Source organism: Trachurus trachurus, assembly GCF_905171665.1.
Source record: "Trachurus trachurus genome assembly, chromosome: 14".
Lineage (NCBI taxonomy): Eukaryota > Metazoa > Chordata > Actinopteri > Carangiformes > Carangidae > Trachurus > Trachurus trachurus.
In genome coordinates, this window is record NC_139903.1 from 13,115,896 (window position 1) to 13,136,670 (window position 20,775).

At 39.4% G+C, this 20,775-nt stretch overlaps 1 protein-coding gene across 1 annotated transcript; it reads right to left on the reverse strand.

Annotated features, from left to right (window-relative positions):
- Positions 1–6,277: 6,277 nt before the first annotated feature.
- Positions 6,278–17,462, reverse strand: nufip2 (nuclear FMR1 interacting protein 2). Its single transcript, XM_083987216.1, has 4 exons — positions 17,243–17,462; positions 13,518–15,203; positions 12,640–12,672; positions 6,278–11,485 (listed from the first exon to the last, which is right to left on the reverse strand). The coding sequence occupies exons 1-4, from the start codon at positions 17,421–17,423 to the stop codon at positions 11,433–11,435; spliced, it is 1,953 nt and encodes a 650-aa protein (XP_083843342.1). The 5' UTR covers positions 17,424–17,462; the 3' UTR covers positions 6,278–11,432.
- Between the last annotated feature and the right edge of the window lie 3,313 nt (positions 17,463–20,775).

Genomic DNA, 20,775 nt, shown 5'->3' on the forward strand with positions numbered 1-20,775 from the left:
TTTTTTTTTTTTTTTTTAGAAAGTATTCTTGAGTTCACGTAACCTTCGGCTGGGGTCATGTCTGGATGACATTAGAATCAGAAACAGCCTTTTGATGCATCATAGATTAAGTTAATGAGCTGTAAAGTTTAGATTTGTGTGACCAGTATCTACACATTTTTATATTATTCAATCAAACAATTAAAAAAAAGACAGTACTTTGTATTTTTTGTGTAAAAGAAAAAAAAAAAAAGAGAAACATCTTCCTTAAATGAAACTGATAATAATCTCTATTATTTGTGAATTGCATGAGGTCACCAGCATGAGAAGCAGCCAAGGCCGTGAGCTGTGTGAAATTTCTCATATTGCGTCCCCTCTTTTCTCTCTCATATCATCCACCAGATGAGGCATTGCATGTTTACAAAGGCCATCAGTTTTGCCCTGGATCACGGCAGATGCAGCTGTCTGTTCCCTGTCTTCATGGATCCGATGCTCCACAATCGATAGCTGCCTCAGAGCAAACTAGCGAGCAACAGACTGTAGACGCAGGTATGAGTGTCAATTATCACTGGAGGACAGAGCAGAAACACAAAGCAAATGCCAAAGGGGGGAAGTATTGGTGTTGATAGCATCATTACCGATAGATTAATGATTACTGGGCCGGGTGCTGTAAATTCCTGGTTCTTTAAAGCTCACTTTACAGCCTGTAATGTCTGCTTTGGAAAAACACATGAGCCCGGTGAGGTTTCAGTACATCTCCAGACCTTCCTGTGCAGAGGCATCCCAAAACTATTATGACAGCAATTAAATTAACGAGAGATGATTTAGTTCATGTGTAGGTGGAAAGACTGTTTACTACTGACAGGTCCAGAGGCCTGGTAAATCTAATATTGTTTTAGTGGAACACATTCTGACATTTTTCATAATATTTTACAGCAGAACATTTAATGTAATACAAAGCTGATACACAACATCTTCATGCTGATTATTTTCCATCACAATACATTCATTTTCTTGTCTTCATGGTTCAGACCTCCACTTGAGCGACATTAATTAGCTGTACAAAAAAAAGAAAAACACACAAATTAAAATAAATTCTATTTGAGAAGATGAGTTCAGCAGCTTTTATCCAGTATTTGTAGGATTTGTGGTCAATTTCAAAATAAAAGCACGACGAATTGGCTGCAGGTTCTCTCCAGACAAAGAGCCACATCACGTCTCGCTGTAATTCAGGTGTGATGTGGCGTCAGGAGGCGGAAAAGAAAGCTTTTCCATTGGTTAACGCTGCCACACAGAGGCCTCTGTCAGATAAAAGGTGATTTGTGTGAAATCTCAGGTAATTTGTCTCAATATCTGCTCATGATAGATACACCGCAGATTTCCCAGGCAAGGTCACGCTCAAGGTCATTTCTACATCTCACCAGAAAGATTTGATAAGCAGCTCGGTAATGCAGTAATACATCAAATGCATGACGTGTATGCGTAAATGAAGTAATAAATGATACTAATAATCACAGAGCACATAAACTGCATAATAGTAAATTACATTGTACTATCCACAAAAGCTATTGTTGTGGTAGACATACAGCTAAACCTGTGCAAGGACACAATTAGATTTACTGTGGTTACATCTTAATAGCAGTATGAAAGGAAAGGTAATACGGTTTATAGTTTTTTAAGTAGGTTTTTCCCCCCATTTTGTGGATTGTAAGAGCAGTCGGCAACTCCAAACCACAACAGCATGCTTTTTATTTTTTTGTGTTTTTGTGTGTGTTTGTTTGTGTGTGTGTGTGTGTTTAGAAAACACATACTCTTATCATTCTGCACAATAACAGAAAACAATTTGCTAATGTTTTGAAAATAGCTTTCCCATCCCCTGCTCCAGCATTGAGAGATGTATGCACAATTTCATAAACACAATCAGTGCACTGAATGGCGGCACTGATATTCTGGAAAAAAAAAAATCTCATTATTGTTCCTGAGCTATGGAAAAAGCAGTCAATGGCCCATATCACACAAAATGCCCACCACCCCCCCAACCACACACACACACACACACACACACACACACACACACACACACACACACACACACACACACACACACCCTCCCCCTCCTTCCCTCCCTCCATAACAGCCCACCAGCACACACAAAGCTTAATTCCACCTAGCAGCAAACAATATGCATCAGTTTGCTGAGAGAATATTACTGATGACCAAAAGGAAGTCGCCGGCCACAGTCTTGAGGCAGCAGCGGCGCCCTGTCGCTCAGATCGTGCGGATGCACCGCTGGGCCCGCTGTCCTATCATCTGCCTGTTCTGTATGATGTTGCAGCTGGATTTTCTCATGTCTGATTTCAATCATTTAAATCTGGATCGGTGCAGTGCAGAGCTGAGGACAGACCTGTGTCTGTGCATATGGATTTCTAGTCTTTTATAACTCACTTATTGGTGAGTAAACAGGAAATGCACATGTCTTGTGGGATTACATGCAGAGGCCAGGGTAACTGATGAGCAGACATAGTGTGTATGATGCGGAGACAACTGAGCTTTAATATATTGGCAGCATTTGTGATGGATGATGGCAGCCAGTGTATTATCAAAGGATTTCAACACAGTCCTAATAAGGATGTGAATGTATCAACCTCCTGCTTTACATCTTACAATAGGAGTCTTCTCAAGCTCCTTCACAGGCAAACTGTGTCCGTGAAGATCAGTAGGCCTATGTTGATGTTGTTGTTGGTGTTAGGACATTAATCAAATGATTAAAAAAAAAAAGAATTTAACATACGATGGACTTGGATGAAAAGTTAAAATTCAAGTCCACCATCTGCACTCACCATACCGGGGTCAGTGTGCGCTGCGTTGAACACTATGTCTGAAAATGGAGAAATTCTGTTTCGGATAAGAGGCCTGTGATGACTGTAATTTACTACACACCACTCAGAAGTCACATTTGCACTATGGGCAATGTAGGCACCCTGTCTCGACAGGAAGAGAATAAAGGAAATAATTTGGCACAATATTGCTGCAATTCTGCTGATTCTTTTTTTACCTTTTCTACTGTTACATGTGAGTACAACATCTTTGGGGGTATAATTTTTGTCATTATTACAGTTTGTCCTGAATGAGACATGAACAGGTGAACCAAATTAAATCAATCATCAGTTTTTCGGGTTTGTCCTTTAAGTGATTTGTATATCGGCACCAAATTCCCTGGAAATCCACCCATTTGTTGACCAGAAAACAGACATTACCACCAGTGAAGAATAGGATTATGCAGTAGGCTAGGTTTTTATTATTTTTATTTTTATTACACATGCAGTATAAGTCATTTAACCTCCAGGTAGCTATTCACCAAATTAGTGGCCTGGAGAGGTCATGGCAGTGTTTATACTCTAGGTGGTGTCCTAGTTGGCGTCAACCTTTGAAACCAGTACACATGTCAGCCTGAGGGACAAGTCTGTGTTGCACATCAAGCTCACCTCTGGGAAACTGTTACCCTTTGTTCAAAAATAAAATTCATTTATCTGTGTAGTTCTCCCACAGAGGATTTGGTCGCCCTAATGGTTGGTGGTGTGATTTAAGTCATTTAAATGATGTAACTCTCAAGCATACAAAATAAAGTCATGGGAATAACGTATGTTTCTAAAATATAAATTTATAAAGAGAGCGCTATTAATGCTGATATATGAGCCATGAACTTTACTTTATTCAGCCCCCCGGTCCATCAGATCAGTTGCAAACTCTGGCAAGTGCTTCAGTCTGACATTTGATGATTTAAGGTTTATGGTGATCATCACAGATCACTAAATGTCAGGGCCTGTCTGGTCAGAGCTGATGTATTCATCCCAGAAAGCAGGAGATGCACTCAGATGATACACTGCTCTGGGTTTCTGTCAAGACCGAACATCATGTAAGGACTCATCAAAATGTGTGAGAGCTTTCAATAGAAAAACTGCTCCATAAAACTGTTCTTGACCCGCACAACTGAGAAATGTCATATATCACGTTTGTGCCACTGGAACTTATGAAACCAGACCAAAAGCAACAGAGGGAGAAGAGCAGGGACTGGAGAGCAGCCCAGCACGAGTACCAGGCCTGATACCAGATGCACTGTTACACAGAGAAACTGCCCTTCAAATATTTAATTCATACCGAAAGTAGACTGAGATTTTACCTCACTTGAACTATTACTTGCACCTTTTCATCATTTATGTTAAATAAATATAAACTATGCCCTACATTGTTAAGCACCCTAACCCCCAACCCTAATCCTCGGGTACTAACCCAAGGTTAATAACCTTGGGTTAGGTTTATAGTCAAGAACTGAAACACGCCTGTATTTTAATGACTGTTACGTTTTCTCCATTTTAATCCTGCAGCATGTTTCCCCTCCTTTGTTTTCTTTGCTTGTCACCATGTCTTGTCTTTGGCAGAAGGGTCAACGAGTGCTCATCCTTTTGCGTCGAAGTGAGAAGGAGTTCGGCGTCTCGTTCAGAAACACCTCAGCAGAGATGAATTGTTGATACAAAGATCAAACCTTTTAGTGACCTTCCATCACAGTGGACAATCTCTCACCAGTGCACTAACCATCGAGCTCCATGTGGCCTCCATGAAGTACACAGTAATCAAGGTAAAATTGAGGGGGTGGCAGTAAACACTGGTTCAATTCCACGGAGTGGAAAAGTGTGTGTGTGTGTGTGTGTGAACATGTGTCTGCATGTGTGGTAAATACGCCACCTGCAGTGTCAATGGCAGCCAGTGTCATCACAGAATCAATATAGGATTTATTCTGGTCACAGAAAATATTTCAAAAATATATCTGTAAATATAAATATATATGTGGGGTTATTTTAGATAACCAGTGATTATATTTGAATTGTTTAGTGAATATTAACACAAGACAATCCTTAATAAAATATACTAATAAGATAAATACTAAGCAAATCATTTTAAGATTCATTTGGATATAATTTACAAATAAGTATTTATTGCAGGCCAAAGCTAAAGGTGAATATTAAATGATTTCTACTCTTTTCCAAAGCAACAGGAGAAATGACAGTGAACTATGGGGCTTGTAACGTTTCACCTGCAGCAGTGGAGCAGAGAGAGCTGTGCTGTGATTTAACAACCAACTCTCAGCTCATGTGTGCTGATGCTTCATCCACAAGGGGGCGTCTTTGGACAACAGTCTGCTCTCTGATGATGCAGCAGCTCTTCAAGGCCTTTGGTTAAAAACTGAGCTCATCATGACCACATGGTTTCTACTAATGCAGAGTGACTGTGAACTCATCACTCACTGAGCAGCAGCAGCATTCTCGTATCCTCAACGTACGCCATCAAAAACAAAGAGGAGACGAGAGGTCAGGCCAGTCTGGAAAAACTGAATCTCGTTTTTTTTCTTTTCTTTTTTTCTACTAATAATAGTAAATAGAGGAAATTTTGATTTCATTTTACTGTCACTGAGATTTTCCAGCAGATATTTTACTCTAGATTATCATGAATCAACAAAGCAATGGCATCCCTGCACCAGTCTGAGTAGGCCTACTCATATTTTCCCCAGAGAGACTGATCTTCCAGCCAAAGAAACATGAAGACATCAGAGAAATCAATATGTAACAAGCTCATTTTTTCATCCTTCATATTTCACAGTTTATATTTATTATGGATCATTAGAAACGGGGTGAAATCCAGGAGCCTCGAAAGCCCCCCACATTTTCTGTGTTTCAGCTGGTTTGTGCTTATTTCATTTGAAGTAAGAGACATTGCAGCCCCCCTCAACACTTCAAAATAAAACTCAACTTTATAAAGTATTTGAAACAAATTGATTTGCATTGGGGCAAAAATGGTTGAGATATTTTTACATCACTGGTGGGCATTTTTTGTGTGCTTCAGTAAATAAGAGGTTCACTCTGAATTATAGACTAAACTAACTTAAACACAGTGGTGAAGGAAAAATCATGGTCCAAGTATATGATCTGAGTCTTTTCGGCTAAATAAAGCACCAAAAGTCCACACAGGCTCGGGTGTACAGCATTATAACAGTCTGTTTAAGAGTGCTTTATAGGGAATATACTGGGTTATATAGTTAAGTGCAACTAATGTGTAGTATGAATATTTTCAGTTTCAATTAATAAAGTGTCACATTCTCATTTAACACCAGGTAAAAATGAAAATGTAAGTTATTTTAAAGTTCTCTGATTTATTCCTACTAGAGAACAAGATGTTATGTCATAGTAAACAAACCAAGTTAGTTTTCCATGTAACACACACAATGAAAACACACACACACAAGTTCTTCATGAAAATTTGACATTTTAATGGAAACTAAAATTGTGAACACTGGAGTTTTCTTCTTTTTTTTATTGACTCTATTACATTGTTTGGAATTTGAGGGTTATTATCATGCTTAAAAAAAAGAACATTGTAATGTGACACTTCTGTTAAATTCAAAACAAAAAAAATTAAATAATCAGACTGCTCACTTAAAAAGTCAACCTGTAAGACATCTGAGAAAACAAATGCTATTGCCTCTTATTTTAGGGGGGGGTAAAGAGGTGTAAAAGTGATTAAAGGAGGAGCAGACTTTAAAAAATAAAATAAAATAAAACTCACAACAGCCATTTGAGATGACAGAAACAAAACAAAAAGATGACTCGGCACATTATCTCCTCTCTCTAAAGACATGTTGCCCAAGTTTTCTCCCCGTGTGTAGAATTACGAACACTGTACCTCTCGGGTGTCATTGAACACAACAACAAATAAAAAGCCCCCTAAATTAAAACGTTTTCCACAAGAGGCAATGACAGTTTAAAGGAGGGACAGTTTGTTTTTTAGTTAGGTTTTTTTTTTTTTTTTTTTTTTTTAAGTCGAGCACAAACACCAAGTCCAGCATTTCCCATTACAGACGACTGATTACTGGATGAAGAAGCAGCACTTTCGGTATTTGTTTTTATCTTTTTAGATTTCTCCTCTCTTACACCGTATAACACCACGCTCTAGGTGACATTCAGCTGCTACAGTAGTGACTTCTCTTCACTAAAGACTCTTCCGAACCCAGCGCGATGTCAGGAAGCTGGTTATGACATCATCAACAACGTCCCCCCACCCCACCCCAACCCCCGCCCGTCTGTGCGTTTGCCATTCAGTAGCTGAATATCTGAGTAGTGTACCTTTGGCGAAAAGCAGATTCAGAGTTGTTGAACTGCACGTTAATACCTCACTCTCCCCCCTCACAACATGATCAACAACACCACGACAAATAAAAAATATATTAAGAGGAACTCTGGGATGCAGTGTATTTCAATGCTCATCACTCCATCACAACTATCCGAAGAAATGCATTAAAGTAATTTGTATAAAATCTGCTGGAAAAGAGTAACTTCAAATATATTAACACTGGTGCTATTGGGGAAAAATAGGTCTACATCAGCCTTAATCAATAACTAAACATCTACAACTCATCAAAAATGAGACATCATGATTTTCTGTATCATTTATTCCTTTTAGACTCATCCTACTTGTGCATCTATGGATAAATTAGGTTATAACTCAAAAATAAAACGTTTTTTTTTAAACATATGTTAAAACATTAATTTGTTAAATCAATTCAAATTAATTATGTGCTACTTCAGACATGAACTTGACAATGGACTGGCATGAGTATAGGCCAGCGAGCGGCTGTCATCCGTCCCATTCAAACTGATTTTGGCTTTAGGTCACATAGTTCTGAACACAAGCCATGAAAATTTCAAAACCTACAAAAAAAAAAAACACAAAACGCTCATCGCTTTCAGCCATGTCACTTAGAAGAAGAAATTAGGATTAGCTGTGAGACAAACTTAAACAGCATTGCAAATGTTACAAAAAGAAAAAAAAATGGCACGGATATATGCTGGAAGCAGATTTTAAACAATCAAAATTGCTGTAAAAGTTTTTTTTTTTTTTTCTTTCTTTTTTTTTTCTTTTCCACACAGGCACCTGAACATGAAACAACAGGAGAGGGGAGGATTGGGGCTGGGGGCAGAGGGCAGGGGGGTCAAAATATATGAGGAACTTGCATATAATAGGAAGAACTCACTATGCACACACCCACAAAAAAGAAAAAGAAAAAAAGAAAAAGAGGCCAAACTTGCCACTCAACATGGAAGCCTGCTTCAGCATCCTTGAGGTGATTGCACATCCTGAGGGGGTGAAGAGTATAAACTCCACATGACCAGGCTTTTCTTTGTCCACACACCAACAGTCAGTCACTCAGCCCCCTCCCCCTGTCGCTGATTAAAACATCTACTCAGCTTCAAAAACCTGTTTTTGGTTTGCAGGCTACAATGCTAATAGTTCTATCTTTACAAATGCATATTCATATAGCCTTTTTGCTGTTTTAAGTGCTTGTAAAGGAGGAGCCTTGGGGTGGGAGGACGGGGGATTCTCTGATTTCCCTGTATCAGGACCATCCTCTTGAAAAACAACAAAATTATTTTAAAAATCAAAAAGGTATTCATCATAAGACTACAGTAACATCACATACGACTCATTTTGATCACCCTGTTTTACATTTAGAAGCCTACAGATGCATCACAGTCCACTGATAATGCTTTTAGCCTGAACAATTTGGCATCAACTGTATGGTAAACCTGATTATATTCACTTTGTATATGGATTATAGGTAATCAGAAGAAATTAAATTGCGGCTTTTGTGCAACTTTATGCCAGATTAAATGTCAATTTCCACCAAGCACAGGAAAAAACATAAAAGTCCAAATGCTAATGGGAACTATCTCCTCAAATACCCTTGCGTCCTCATCAACCAGATCTGACACATTTGTCCTTATTCAGAGGGCAACATCTGATAATACACTCATCCATCATGCGTTATACAGTGGAACCAAAAAAACAAAGCATTTAAATACCAGAGAGCTGAGGGTGATTAGATGTGGAAGTTAAATGTCAACTTGTAGAAAAAACGCACGGCCGCAGTTACGACGACTCCCTCTCTCTCTGCACACAGGTACAAGCTGCAGCGAGCGCAGCCTAATCAGGACACAGTGGAAAGAAGTGTACTTGAAAGCTTATTCCCAGATTGTGGCTACCCCATAAAAACACCACTGATGTTCAGCAATAATAAAATCGAGAGGTGCTTCACTATGAACACATGAGGAAGAAAATGAACCACCAAAGATTGCAAGATTACAGTCTAGTATACATTTAAAACAGCGCATGGAGCAATGTGTTTTTTGTATGTTTGTTTTTTTGCTTTTTTTTTTTTTTTGGGAAGGGGAAATAAACTTTTTTTTTTTTTTAGAGCCCATGATGATCAATGACAGCACCTTGCATGAGCGTTTTTTCCTCAAAAAAAGTAATTATTTGGTGTTTTGTCATAACATCATATGAGACTCTATATAATAAGAGGACTCCAATTCAACATTTCCAATTTTGAAGAACATTACATGACAGGGGCCATTTGGCAAAAACAATATTTAACATAGTCATGGCTTTATCAACACTACCTGAGTTACATTTAATAATTCTGTATTTATCAACTTATTTTTTTTTCTGAAAAGTAACAGCCCAAAGCCATTCTTTCAAGGAGTATTTCTTGTCAGTACATATAGATCTCTCTAGTAATTAAAAGATAAAAGCAATTAGTTTACATAAAGTGCTATTAATCCACACATTAACCAAATCATATCTTCTAGAGCAAAGAAACCTGGACAGTTCCTTTGTTACGTTGAATAAACTAATCCTGATTTGGAGATGGTGATGAACGTGATGTCACAGCTGGCCAGTTAGCAGTTAGCAAATTTGGGCTCCGTGGACTTAATTAGATTTTTCAACATGAGCTCTTTTGTAAAAAGAAAAAAAAAAAAAAAAAAAAAAATTCACTCGTGCAACAAACTGAAAATGCACCTTAAACATTTTGAACAAACAAACAAACAAACTGCAGGCCACACCAGAATCTGGGTGATGATTTGTAGTGCCATATAACCCATTTCACACTTTGTATGGATCACATGGTGTTATTGCACACTGGTTTGCAAAAGGTTATCCACAGTAAAACATAATAGTACTCATCTTCACATTTCAACATAGTTTGACAGAGTGGCTAGTCAGGGGGGGGCGGGGGACCTAGATTAGTATTGCAATGGTTGTTGTGTTACTGTAATCTTTGTGTGGCGATGAACAGTGACCTCTGACTCATTCATTTCCACCAGTAAACATGCAAGAAATACAATGCCATAAGATTGAAAAGTAAGGACACAACGCTGAGGGAAAAAAAAAAGAAAAAGAAGAAAAGAATCTTAAGTCATAAAATGCAACACATGTTCCTTTGACAAGAGGAGTAGAACAAGACAGAAATGCAGGCAAAATAATCTGTATGGACGTCCTGAGTCTTGCTGCTGAACAAACAGCACAAAACACAGAAGACCTTACTGGAAGAAATGTCTCTTACTTTACAGTTTGTCACTCAGTTTATCCCTAAAGTCCGACTTCATATATCAGTAGGTATATGAATCTGAATTCAAGAACGGTGTGCACTGACCTGAAGACGATCTACATGAAATGTATGAAAAGCTCAAAGATGAAAAGGTTTTGTTTGCAACGGAGACCTGATTTTGAAATCTTTAGCAAAAACCTGCAATAGACAATGAAATGATGAAGGGGGCAACACTTTCCCTCAAATTGGGCACTTCTGTACCTGTGCTCTGGGGTCACACTGCAGTGCAGATAACACTCATGTTAGGTCAGACGAAACAGTATCAAAAGAAAAAGCAAGCATTTCATTTCTGGGCTGTGATTTCCCATAAAGGATTTTAAGACAAGGTTCTCCCTTCCTGGATGGGGCCTCACCTATGAGCTTCCGCTTAACTTGCAGTTTAACAGGACTCCAAAGATCTTTATTCCACGACTTCAAGGCATTCTTTTGCAAAGTGTGTTCTCCTTTTCGCTCACGATGAATTCAAGCTTGCACACAGATGTGTATGTATAACGTCTAACGTATCTACAATGAACTCATTTGAATGCGTGAAGAACGACGATGACTGAGGCATCCCATAGTCAGACTGACGGCTGCCGCAGTTCAACAGGATAAAGGCTTAGGGAGGCGCAGTCCTTGACACCTTCCTTTGTTGAACTCCCGAACATCATCCTCAAAGAGCCATGAGACAAACAGCTTAAAGTGTCCATTCATCATGTTGGAGAGGCACCGATCAGCTCCTTTAACGTCCCTCCAGAGTGTGTGTGTGGGTGGGTGTGTATGTGTGGTTGTGTGTTTGTCTGATGCCCCCAAAGAAGTCTGTTATTCCACTTGAGACTCCAAGGAAAATCTGTCATGCTAAACTATCAATGTTTTCACAGTTGTCACTTTATCTATCCAACAGGATTTATGATTTCCAAGGTAGATAACTGCAGCACCCAGAAGAGAAGAAGGTAAGTACTGTAGACCATCTACCTCACTGATCAGGTCCATCCTTGGTTTCATCATAAACCACTACTCTTTTTGGATCTAGAGGAGAAGAAAAGACAGTAAGCAAAAGGTTTGGTTAGTGACAATGAGTGAATTTATCAATTTCATCACATTTTTTCTAGTATTTAGGAAAACTTTTTTGCTTTCTCTTGTTATCCCAGAAACTTACTGTTCAACACAAAAACAAAACACTGGCTTCAGCCAACCAAATGTAAAATATCATCCAACTCGTGTTCGTGTTGATAGTTTTGAGGACCATTCACCAGCAGCGTGTCACACTCAGCAGCATGTCAGTGTCACAGACTGGGTCGCCTCAATTTTCTGCCTAATAATAAAAATAATGTGTCCTTTCCGGGATTTACTGAACCTTATACAGCTGTCTGTTGTCGAGAGCAGCTGTTTTAAAGGAGCGCTAGAGAACTTTAGGGGAGGAGCAGGGACAGAAAAAATAAAACTTGAAAAACAAAAGCTGTCAACATCCAGCTCAACTGTGACAAAATTGATCAATTTTAAGGAGACAGAGTCTGGGGCAAGCAAAAAAATGGAAGTACAATCTATGTTTCTTCCACAGTACACGCTCACATCAACCACATACGTGCATCAGAGAAGCAGGGCCATATTCTACACTATAGTCTTTGCTAATCTCAGATCAACGCTGTTGTCATTTTCTGCCTGTACGTTACAGAGATGCATGACACTCTGTGGAATGACCTGGTATATCTGCCAGCGTTCCCCATTTATCACCTAAATTTGTCCACAGCTGTTTTTATGTTCTCTGAGGCGAGGCTCACTTTCCCACACTGCTCCAGAGGCATGTCAAAGTCATTAACACAATTTGTCCATGTACCTAATAGTGTATAACAAGATGTTCAGGTTGTCTTTAAACAGGTTACCAATGTTAATGAACTTAAGTCAATCATTTATACAGTAAACACAAATGCTAATTCAATTGTAACCACATAAAACAGTATGATTCTGCAATAGGCACAGGGTTATCAGGCTGTCGACCTGCATACAACCTTTATGACTAAGCATAACATAGTGATTGTTAGTGACCACCACCTTAATGCTAGAAAAAGTGTTCAATTTTAAATAATGATAGGCCACATCTGGATTAAGTTTTTGTTGACAAAAATTAGCTGTTGACATTTCTAAAGATGGATGAAAAGAAAAGTAAAAACAAGTTTTATTACCTTGTTTTTGTAAGTTGAAAATGTATTCCATTTCTGTGAAGAAAAACAAAAGGCACGTTATTTCAACATCTGCATTAATTGGTCACAAACAATCATTTCCCGATACTGATCCATCCCAAATGGGAAACACTGTATTTTCACGTAATTTCTGAATGTACTCTTTTCTGTAAATCAACTGAGCCATAGGGGGTTAAAGTTATAGTCCATAAGATTTCCATGTAAAAATAAACCTTTTTGATACTGCTACATTTTTCCTGCAATATTTAATGTATTTACATTAATGGTGAAATCCTTTTTACTGTCCAACTGTCAAATCAGAGCTGTAAATACTAATAGCTCGTGCTAATGCATTCCTAATGTTTCACATTAAAAGCAGTCAGCTGCTGAAATACTGGGTGGCTGTTATTGTGGAGCACTCACAAAAAGTGTAATATATTTATCATCAAGGTTAACACTAATGCATGACTGTTCATGGGTCATGTTCAGGTTGGGGGAGGCGAGCGATTGGCTGTTCCTGTGTTATGTTGATGAACTGTGACTGCTTGAGAAAAATCACTAAATACTGAATAATGACCAAAAAAAACCACAACAATAAAAGGTGACTGTCACAATGAACTGTTTGAGTAACAGACTTCACACCCTCAAAGGTAACCAACTCCTGTCACAGTCTTCTGCTGGCATGTGACAAACCAACTTGTGCTTTGCTCAGCATGACTGACAGACTGCAGCTGTAATGATTGACTAACCTCGTCACTAAAAGGTTGTTCTTCTGTTGCATTTCTGACTACATGTTTCTTGCCATTACTACCGACAAATGTGACAGTTTGAATGAAACACAGAGATTATAACTTTTAATAGTAAGACAAAGTTAAAGTTACCTTTAGTGTGATAAGTGACAGCAGCTTTAATGTCAAAGGACCCCCAGCTACACCTTCTGCCAATGTCTTTCGAGTCTTTAGATGAGCCAAACAGCAAAGTGGTTAGCTGGCCCTGTGCAGGCTTAGCACCGTTGTCTTTACTGGGGGCCGGCGAAGCAGAACCTGCAGCCTTGGCCTCAACTTTTGTCTTTTCCTGGCCACATGGCTGCAGCTTGTTCTCCTCCTCACTCATCACACAAGCAGGAGAACAAGCATTAGACGCATTACAAGGGGCACAAGTCCTTTTCTCAGGGTCTTGAGCCAAAGTGCCAGGCTCTAAGAACGACGGGCTAACATCAAAGCAGGGCTGGGCAGCCTTGGCCGCAGCATCCTGACACTTGCTTTGAGGTGTGACCACAGTAGTTTTGTCCTCTGCAGGCACCTGCCCACTTCCTCCGTCCGGCCCCAAGTTGGGCTCATTGATGAAGGAAAGCCCCCACTGATTCTGGAAGATGTCTCCCAAGGCTTTCTGATTTGTCTGAGCAGCCGGTGGGTCAAGGTGACGAGCACTAGGGAGCACAGGTTGCATATTTAAAGGGTAAATTAAGAGAGTACACTTCCTAAGCTCATATGCTTCTCCATCTACAGGACTGGTTGTAGAGCTACAGTTACTTTCCAAAGGAGATGCTACATTCTCGCCACTTGGGATAGACGGGGCTGGTGGAATATTACTAGCAGCAGGAGCAAAGAAGGTACCCACTGATGGGCAGCCGTTTCCATTTCCAGAAACAGGACCATTAGTAAAGCTAGCTGAGGTGATAGTTTTCATAGCAGACATAGGGACCTGTGACAGTCTAACAGGAGGAGGCAGTGCCTCTCCTCCACCTTGAGCTACTTTGTTGAGGTTCTCTTTTACTTTACTTGCATAACTGATCTTGGGAACAATTTTAGCACTGCTATTGTCCACAGGAAATACTGGAGGGGGCTTGAATAAAGTCCAGGAGTCCTCTTTTGAAGGTGAGGAAAGCTTGGCTTTGTGCCTTTCCTCAGTCTTTTTACCAAAGGTGCCAACTGTTTTGCCATCAGAGCTTTTCCTCTGAGATTCACCCATTGTAGCCTCTGACGCAACAGCCCGTCTAGCTGCTGACTGAGCTTCTACTTTATGGGTGGCTCTAAAGCCATCGAGTCTGGAAGTCACCCCCTTTTCAGTTGCCTCAAGATTAAAAGCCCCAGGCTCCTGTGTAGTGTTACCCTGCTGCATGTCTTTCTCCTTGTCTCTCATCACATTATCAGCGTTCTTGGCATTGTTACATCTGGCTTTGCGTTTCTTCGGAGTAGTATATCCACCTTCAGAACCGCTTCCATCATTGTCCTTGCTAGAATAGCCATTTGTAATTAAGCCACAGTTTACAACGCCATTTTGAAGCAACACAGAGTCTTTCTTATCCATAGGTTGGCCCTCATGATGATTCAAATCCAGGGCCTTTTCCTTGTCATTCTTAAGGTCCATATTCTTCTTATGGTCCAATCCTTTGCTGCTCACTTTTGGAACAGTCGGGTACAGCTTTTGTGTTGACTTCTGCTTCACATTTGTGTTGCTTGTGTGTCGGTTACCATTGCTGTTGGGGGGATGCGACATACCAACAGTATCAGACAGATGTGTATTCTTCTCCCCCTCCTCGTCACTGATGCTTACTTTTTTATTGCCTGCAATGGGAAACAAAATTAGTGTATACTTACATGACAGAACATCGCAACCTTTCTTTTAAACTTAAAACAGCTTGAAATAACCAAAAAAAAAGCTATAATTTTCCCTTTCTCACTTAACTAAAATGTATGGAAGGATTTTTATTAAATTACTTTGTACTGTACTGCACCCACCGTCTGATTAAATAGTTATAATGCAATAATGAGCCGTAAAGGACCTAGGAGTCACAAGACCTGAGGAATGTTTGATGCCTAGCACATGTGCAAGTCATATCAAAAAAGTAATCAAGTAAGTGTTAATTATTCACATGTTTTTCACTTTTTACAATAACTAGTCGTTACGCAAACCAGAAACATGCAGTCTAAGATTGATATAATTTCAATCATTGGTCACAGTTTGTTTTTTTTCCCCCTGAGGACTTAAAAGTTATCAGTGTGGTTCAGAAACAATCACATGTGAGAGAGAGACAAGGATATTTTCACTGTCAGACAAGAGAATAAAATACTCCATTGTCAGCTAATGCATAAAATGTTGCCTTAAAATGTACCGGTGTAACTCAAAGTTATGAAGGTATGAGTTAGGAAGAGCAAGTCATGGAGATGTGCTGTGTTTTATTATAATAACTGCCAACTGTAAAGAGGGCGGTTAGTTGATTAGCTTTCTTGAGAATACCTGATATGACATCAAAGACCAGTTGTTGCCAGGTGTGAAAAAAGAGACCTCAGAGCCGCATTTATAAATACATTTTGACTGACAGTGAACCATAAATAGATCTGTGCATTGCACACAGTCATGGGAACTGCTGTGTCAACGTGGGATTTTCCCATTTAGTGTTGCTGCCCCTCATGTCTGTGGGCCACAGCTCACACACACAAGCCTCTGCATGCAGCCTCGTTTTAATACACAGAGCAGAGGTAGTTTCTCGCTTGTTAGCAGCGCGAATATGTTGTAACGCTTGCGAGCAAAAACGATGTAACGTGTGTTGAGCAGCAGGGAAAAAACATGCCCGTGCAAAGTGGTCAAAATTAAGGCGCTGCGTGGCTTCACGTTTACTGGTCAACATGCAACAGGCCTGCTGTCAGAGATAGAGATAGCTAGCGGTAAGCTAATGTCAACTACCCAGCGGCTCGGCCTGGCCCGGCTCGGCTCGCTCTGCATTATCACGCCCTACTAGTGCCAGTACTAAGTTATGACTCGAGATAGCCGACATGAAACCAGCGAGGACGACATGCTACAACCATGACATGCCAGCAGCACATCAAAGCACCATGGTTTGACATTTAAAAAAAACCAACCCTTACAAGCCAGTAGCAGATAATAGCATTAGCTAGAAGTGATATTCTAACATGGCCGACAGGAAATGGCAGCTCGGAACATTCCAGTGGAGCCGGCTCGATTTCCTAAACTGGACACAGGCAGGCAGGCAATGCTGTAATAATGACCAGGAGAAAGCTTTGACTGCTACTGCTGCTGCTGCTGGAGACCAATGTGCACCATGTGCATTAAACAGGTAATACGTTTTACAACAACACACACACACACACGGAGCCCCAGCGGGATTTTTTTTTTCAAACGATGTAGTTACGTTTGCAAAAAAAAAAAAAGGAAAGAAAGAAAAAAGGGTGGTGGTGAAACCGACAGACAAGGTCAATCCCCGATATGTCAAACCACCTCCACTAGCAGCAGCAGCAGCAGCAGGAGCAGCAGCGACAACTGTCACGCAACGTCAGCTAGCCGACGAGCTAACCAAGCTAACTTGACGGTTGGTTTCTCTTCGTCCGACAGTGACCACTAAGCTTTATCATGATTATAAACCAGTTGTAACGTTTCTTCTAAATCTATCACGGCCAACAAGACAACGCATAGTAATGAATTAACAGGCTATGACCCCCCCTCCCCTATATAAATCACCATTGTGCTCATATTAGTTAGCAAAAAAGAAAAAGAAAAAAGAAGCTAGCTGGTGTGCTGCTCGTTGACATTAGCTGAGTAAGGCTAGCAGAGTGGTTAGCTAACTTTTTCCCCCGGATGGCCCAACCTGTTTTCTTCGTCTGCGTTTCCTGATGCTGGCGCTGGAAGTGGCTCTGATCATTTTTTTTTATACAAGTTGTATGTTGGATAGAGTTTCTGTCCTCTCCGTGGTGGTGGTGGTGGTGTTGTTGTTGTTGTTGGTGGTGATATTGTCTGTCTTGTGCCCGATCTTTGGGCTGTTCCTCCATTGAAGTGTAGAGTGTCGGTCGGACTTGCTCAGCCACTGTGTTAGCTCAGTGGGTAAGTAGAGAGCAGCAGCCCAATCACTACCAGTGTAAAACGGAAGCTATTTGAAGCCTCTGTAAACGTCAGCAGTAAACGTCTAAAAATGGCACTGTTTTGGGTGGTCACCGCCACTAAATCCAGGTCCAGTCTTTTACACCCGAGACATGCAGGGAATGGATGTTGTTGTGCAGGCAGGACTTTTTTTTTTTTTTTTTTTTTAAACACTTAGGAGCAGATGAGTGTTTGTTTTTTTGTTTTTTTTAAACGGGCATTTCAGCCGGAATAACGGGACACGCTGTATGAATAAGAAATCTTATATCCAGGGGTTGGGCAGTAACGGGGTGGGGTTCATGTGCGAAGTAAAAATCATATGACCGGAGGCTCTGCCACGTCTCCAGCCGGTGGACACTTTGTTTGAGTGGTCCAGGGGGGAGACAAGCCCCACACTCCCAAAACGGAAAACCAACTTAATGCAAAATGTCATACATTCCCAAGTATATTACAATATCTTGAACAAAAAAAAGATTTTTTTCGTTGGTGCTAAAATTAAGGTTGGGAAAAAAGTCAGCAGTAAGGATGTGCAATTAAAAAGTAGTATGCATAACACAATATGCATGATGATTTTGCATACTTATGTAGTTATATTCCTGTATTGTACAATAGATAATATTTGCTGTGCACATTTGTTAATCAATATCAAGAAGTTCCTCGGGTTCTTGATCCACCTCCTCCTGCATCCAAACAACATGGAGAGTCTCACTTGGAAAGTATTCCACCATCACAAAACATAAATAGACAGTGAATGTATCTAATGTGTCAAGATTTTAGCACTTATCCTCAGTGACGAGCAGGCAGAGTCATTTTCTGTCCTTTGATACATCACCCCGTTATATAACATTTTGATCCCTGCCTAATTGCTTGTGTTTGTCAGGTCAAACAAATGGTAAACAGGTTGCTTGCTATTAGATGCTGGGTGGGATTTGAGCATCAACTCACTTTGGGTGGCAAACAGTGTTGGGTGACATTTGCTGAGCACATAGCAATTTGAAGCCTCACTCAGAAATTAAAATAAAGGAATGAATAAGCAAGAGCAGTTATTATATTGCGCATTTAACATTTAAATCTTGTGCAAGTAATCAATAATATTTTTTGGGGAAAGTAATATACACCATAAATAAGAATACCAAATTAACATGTTATTTAATAATTTTATGTGTATTAACCACAAAAACTGGCATATCAGACTGGATGCAAAGGAAACTCTCATACAGTCCTGTATAAAATCTGGACTGTGTGGGGAGGTATGATAAACTGCAACGTTGCCCACAAGGGACATAAAAGAACCAACTGCTCCCTCTTGTGGCGAGAGATGCAGACTTTTACTGTAGAGCAGATCGGTTGTGGCTCTGTTGTATAGATATAACAAACTGTATTAAATTCTTGGATTGATTCTTGTTTGTCATCTCCAGTTGTGTGATTATGGAAGACAGGCTTAATGTAGAGCGAGAGCAACTGTTTAAGATAAAGATAAAATATATATATTTCTTAAGATACATTTATTACATATACATTTTATGACTATTTCCTTACTCATTTATAATAATTCACCAAATTTTAACAATTCTAAGGAGAAATCAAGCACACAACATAAAAATCCCTTTACTGCAATATTGAGGGCTCATCTCAGACTTGCATGTATGCAGCCTTGTTCTACCTATGTATATATGCATGTGACAGCTACCATTTAAATGAAATATTCATATGACAGGCTCATTTTATGACAAGATTTATTTTTAAAATGATAAGATCCCTTGAGATGGACCTGGCCTTCAGCCATGTGCATACAGATGTTGCTAATCCAGCAATATGTTAAAATCCTATGTAATGTACTGTACTGAGCTTCAGTCAGGGGACCAACTCAAGAGACAAGACTCAAGAGTTGTTGTAGCAACATTTTATACATTAACCATCAGAAAATAGAGTAAGGGTTGAGAATAACCTTGACTGAGAAAAGTATTAGAAGGAAATGTAGTGAACGCTATAGTTCAGTGCTGGTTGGATGCTTCTGGCCTCAGAGTACAGTAGTAAGCACATTAGAGGAATCCTTTGGTTTCAATTTAATCACATATCATATACTGTATAAGGGATAAAATTGAACAGATACACTAGATTGCAGTCAGTATTTCAAATAAAAACATTTCTTTACACCATATTGACCAAAAGACCAAGGAGATTCAGAGATTGTCTGTTTCTTATAATAAAATACACATAGAAAACATATAGTTGCCCAACACATAATTAGGCTTTGTAAAACATCAATTAAATGCTCACAATGCTGTGCTGTGAAGAATTTGTGAAACAAAGTGTTTTGATAACTATTCTTATGCACGTCAATTAACTATTCCCACCACAAAACCAACCAATCTCAGATAACCTGAATTCAAACCCCTCATTGCTGAAATAATAGGCTACATTTGATTTGAAGATTTCTACTGATTGTAATGTGAAGAGAAATAAATTATAATACAGCACCACAACTCTTCAGATCATCTGATAATGGCTCGATTTAATTAATTTACTTAACTTGTTATTAGACCTTGGCCGTGTGAATTGGCCATGCCAATATGTCAGCATACAGTGATATCTAAACATCTCTGGACAGTGTATGTACTTCTTCAGGCATTAAGTGCTTTGATTTAAATTTGAAACACATTAAAACAACAGATTTGCCTGTAGGTTGTTACAGATATACTTCCTGTTGTGTAGTTAAACATGTACTTAGATAAAAAATGATCATGCCATGAAAAATAGTATTCAGTCCTATAAGCCTGTAGCTTACAATGAAACAAAAATATTTATATTTTTGTGAGAAACACGATGAAATTAATTCAAATGTAGTCCCTGCTTATTATAAATGCAATTTATGTTTATGATAATGAAACCTATGGCTCAGGACAGTGAGCATAGTGCACAATAAAAACAAAAACAAAGCAGTCTTAACACATGTGTTCACACCACACAGAAATGTCTCCAAAAAGTGTGAGGTGATATCGTTAAGATGCCAACTCTACACTGACATGTAATATATACTGTATAAATCATCAGTGCCGAAAAAAGTGCATTTCTTTGGAAGAATTAAACATTTAAAGAAACTGAAGAAATCTTCCATGTCACTGAGTTTCCCAATGACACTGGACATGCAGTCACAACGCATCTCTCAGGGCTTAGCTGAGGCCTCTCAGCCCGTAAATGTTTTAGTGAAAAGAGCAGAATTAAAGGTATCCAGTGTCTTTATGGTCCTTAGTTATTGTGTTG

Coding starts and splice junctions, on each gene's coding strand:
- nufip2 (XM_083987216.1), bottom strand. CDS start 17,423: ATGGAGGAACAGCCCAAAGATCGGGCACAAGACAGACAATATCACCAC. Junction 15,204..17,242: donor AACGCAGACGAAGAAAACAG/GTTGGGCCATCC, acceptor TTCCCATTGCAG/GCAATAAAAAAGTAAGCATC. Junction 12,673..13,517: donor TGTCACTTATCACACTAAAG/GTAACTTTAACT, acceptor TTTTCTTCACAG/AAATGGAATACATTTTCAAC.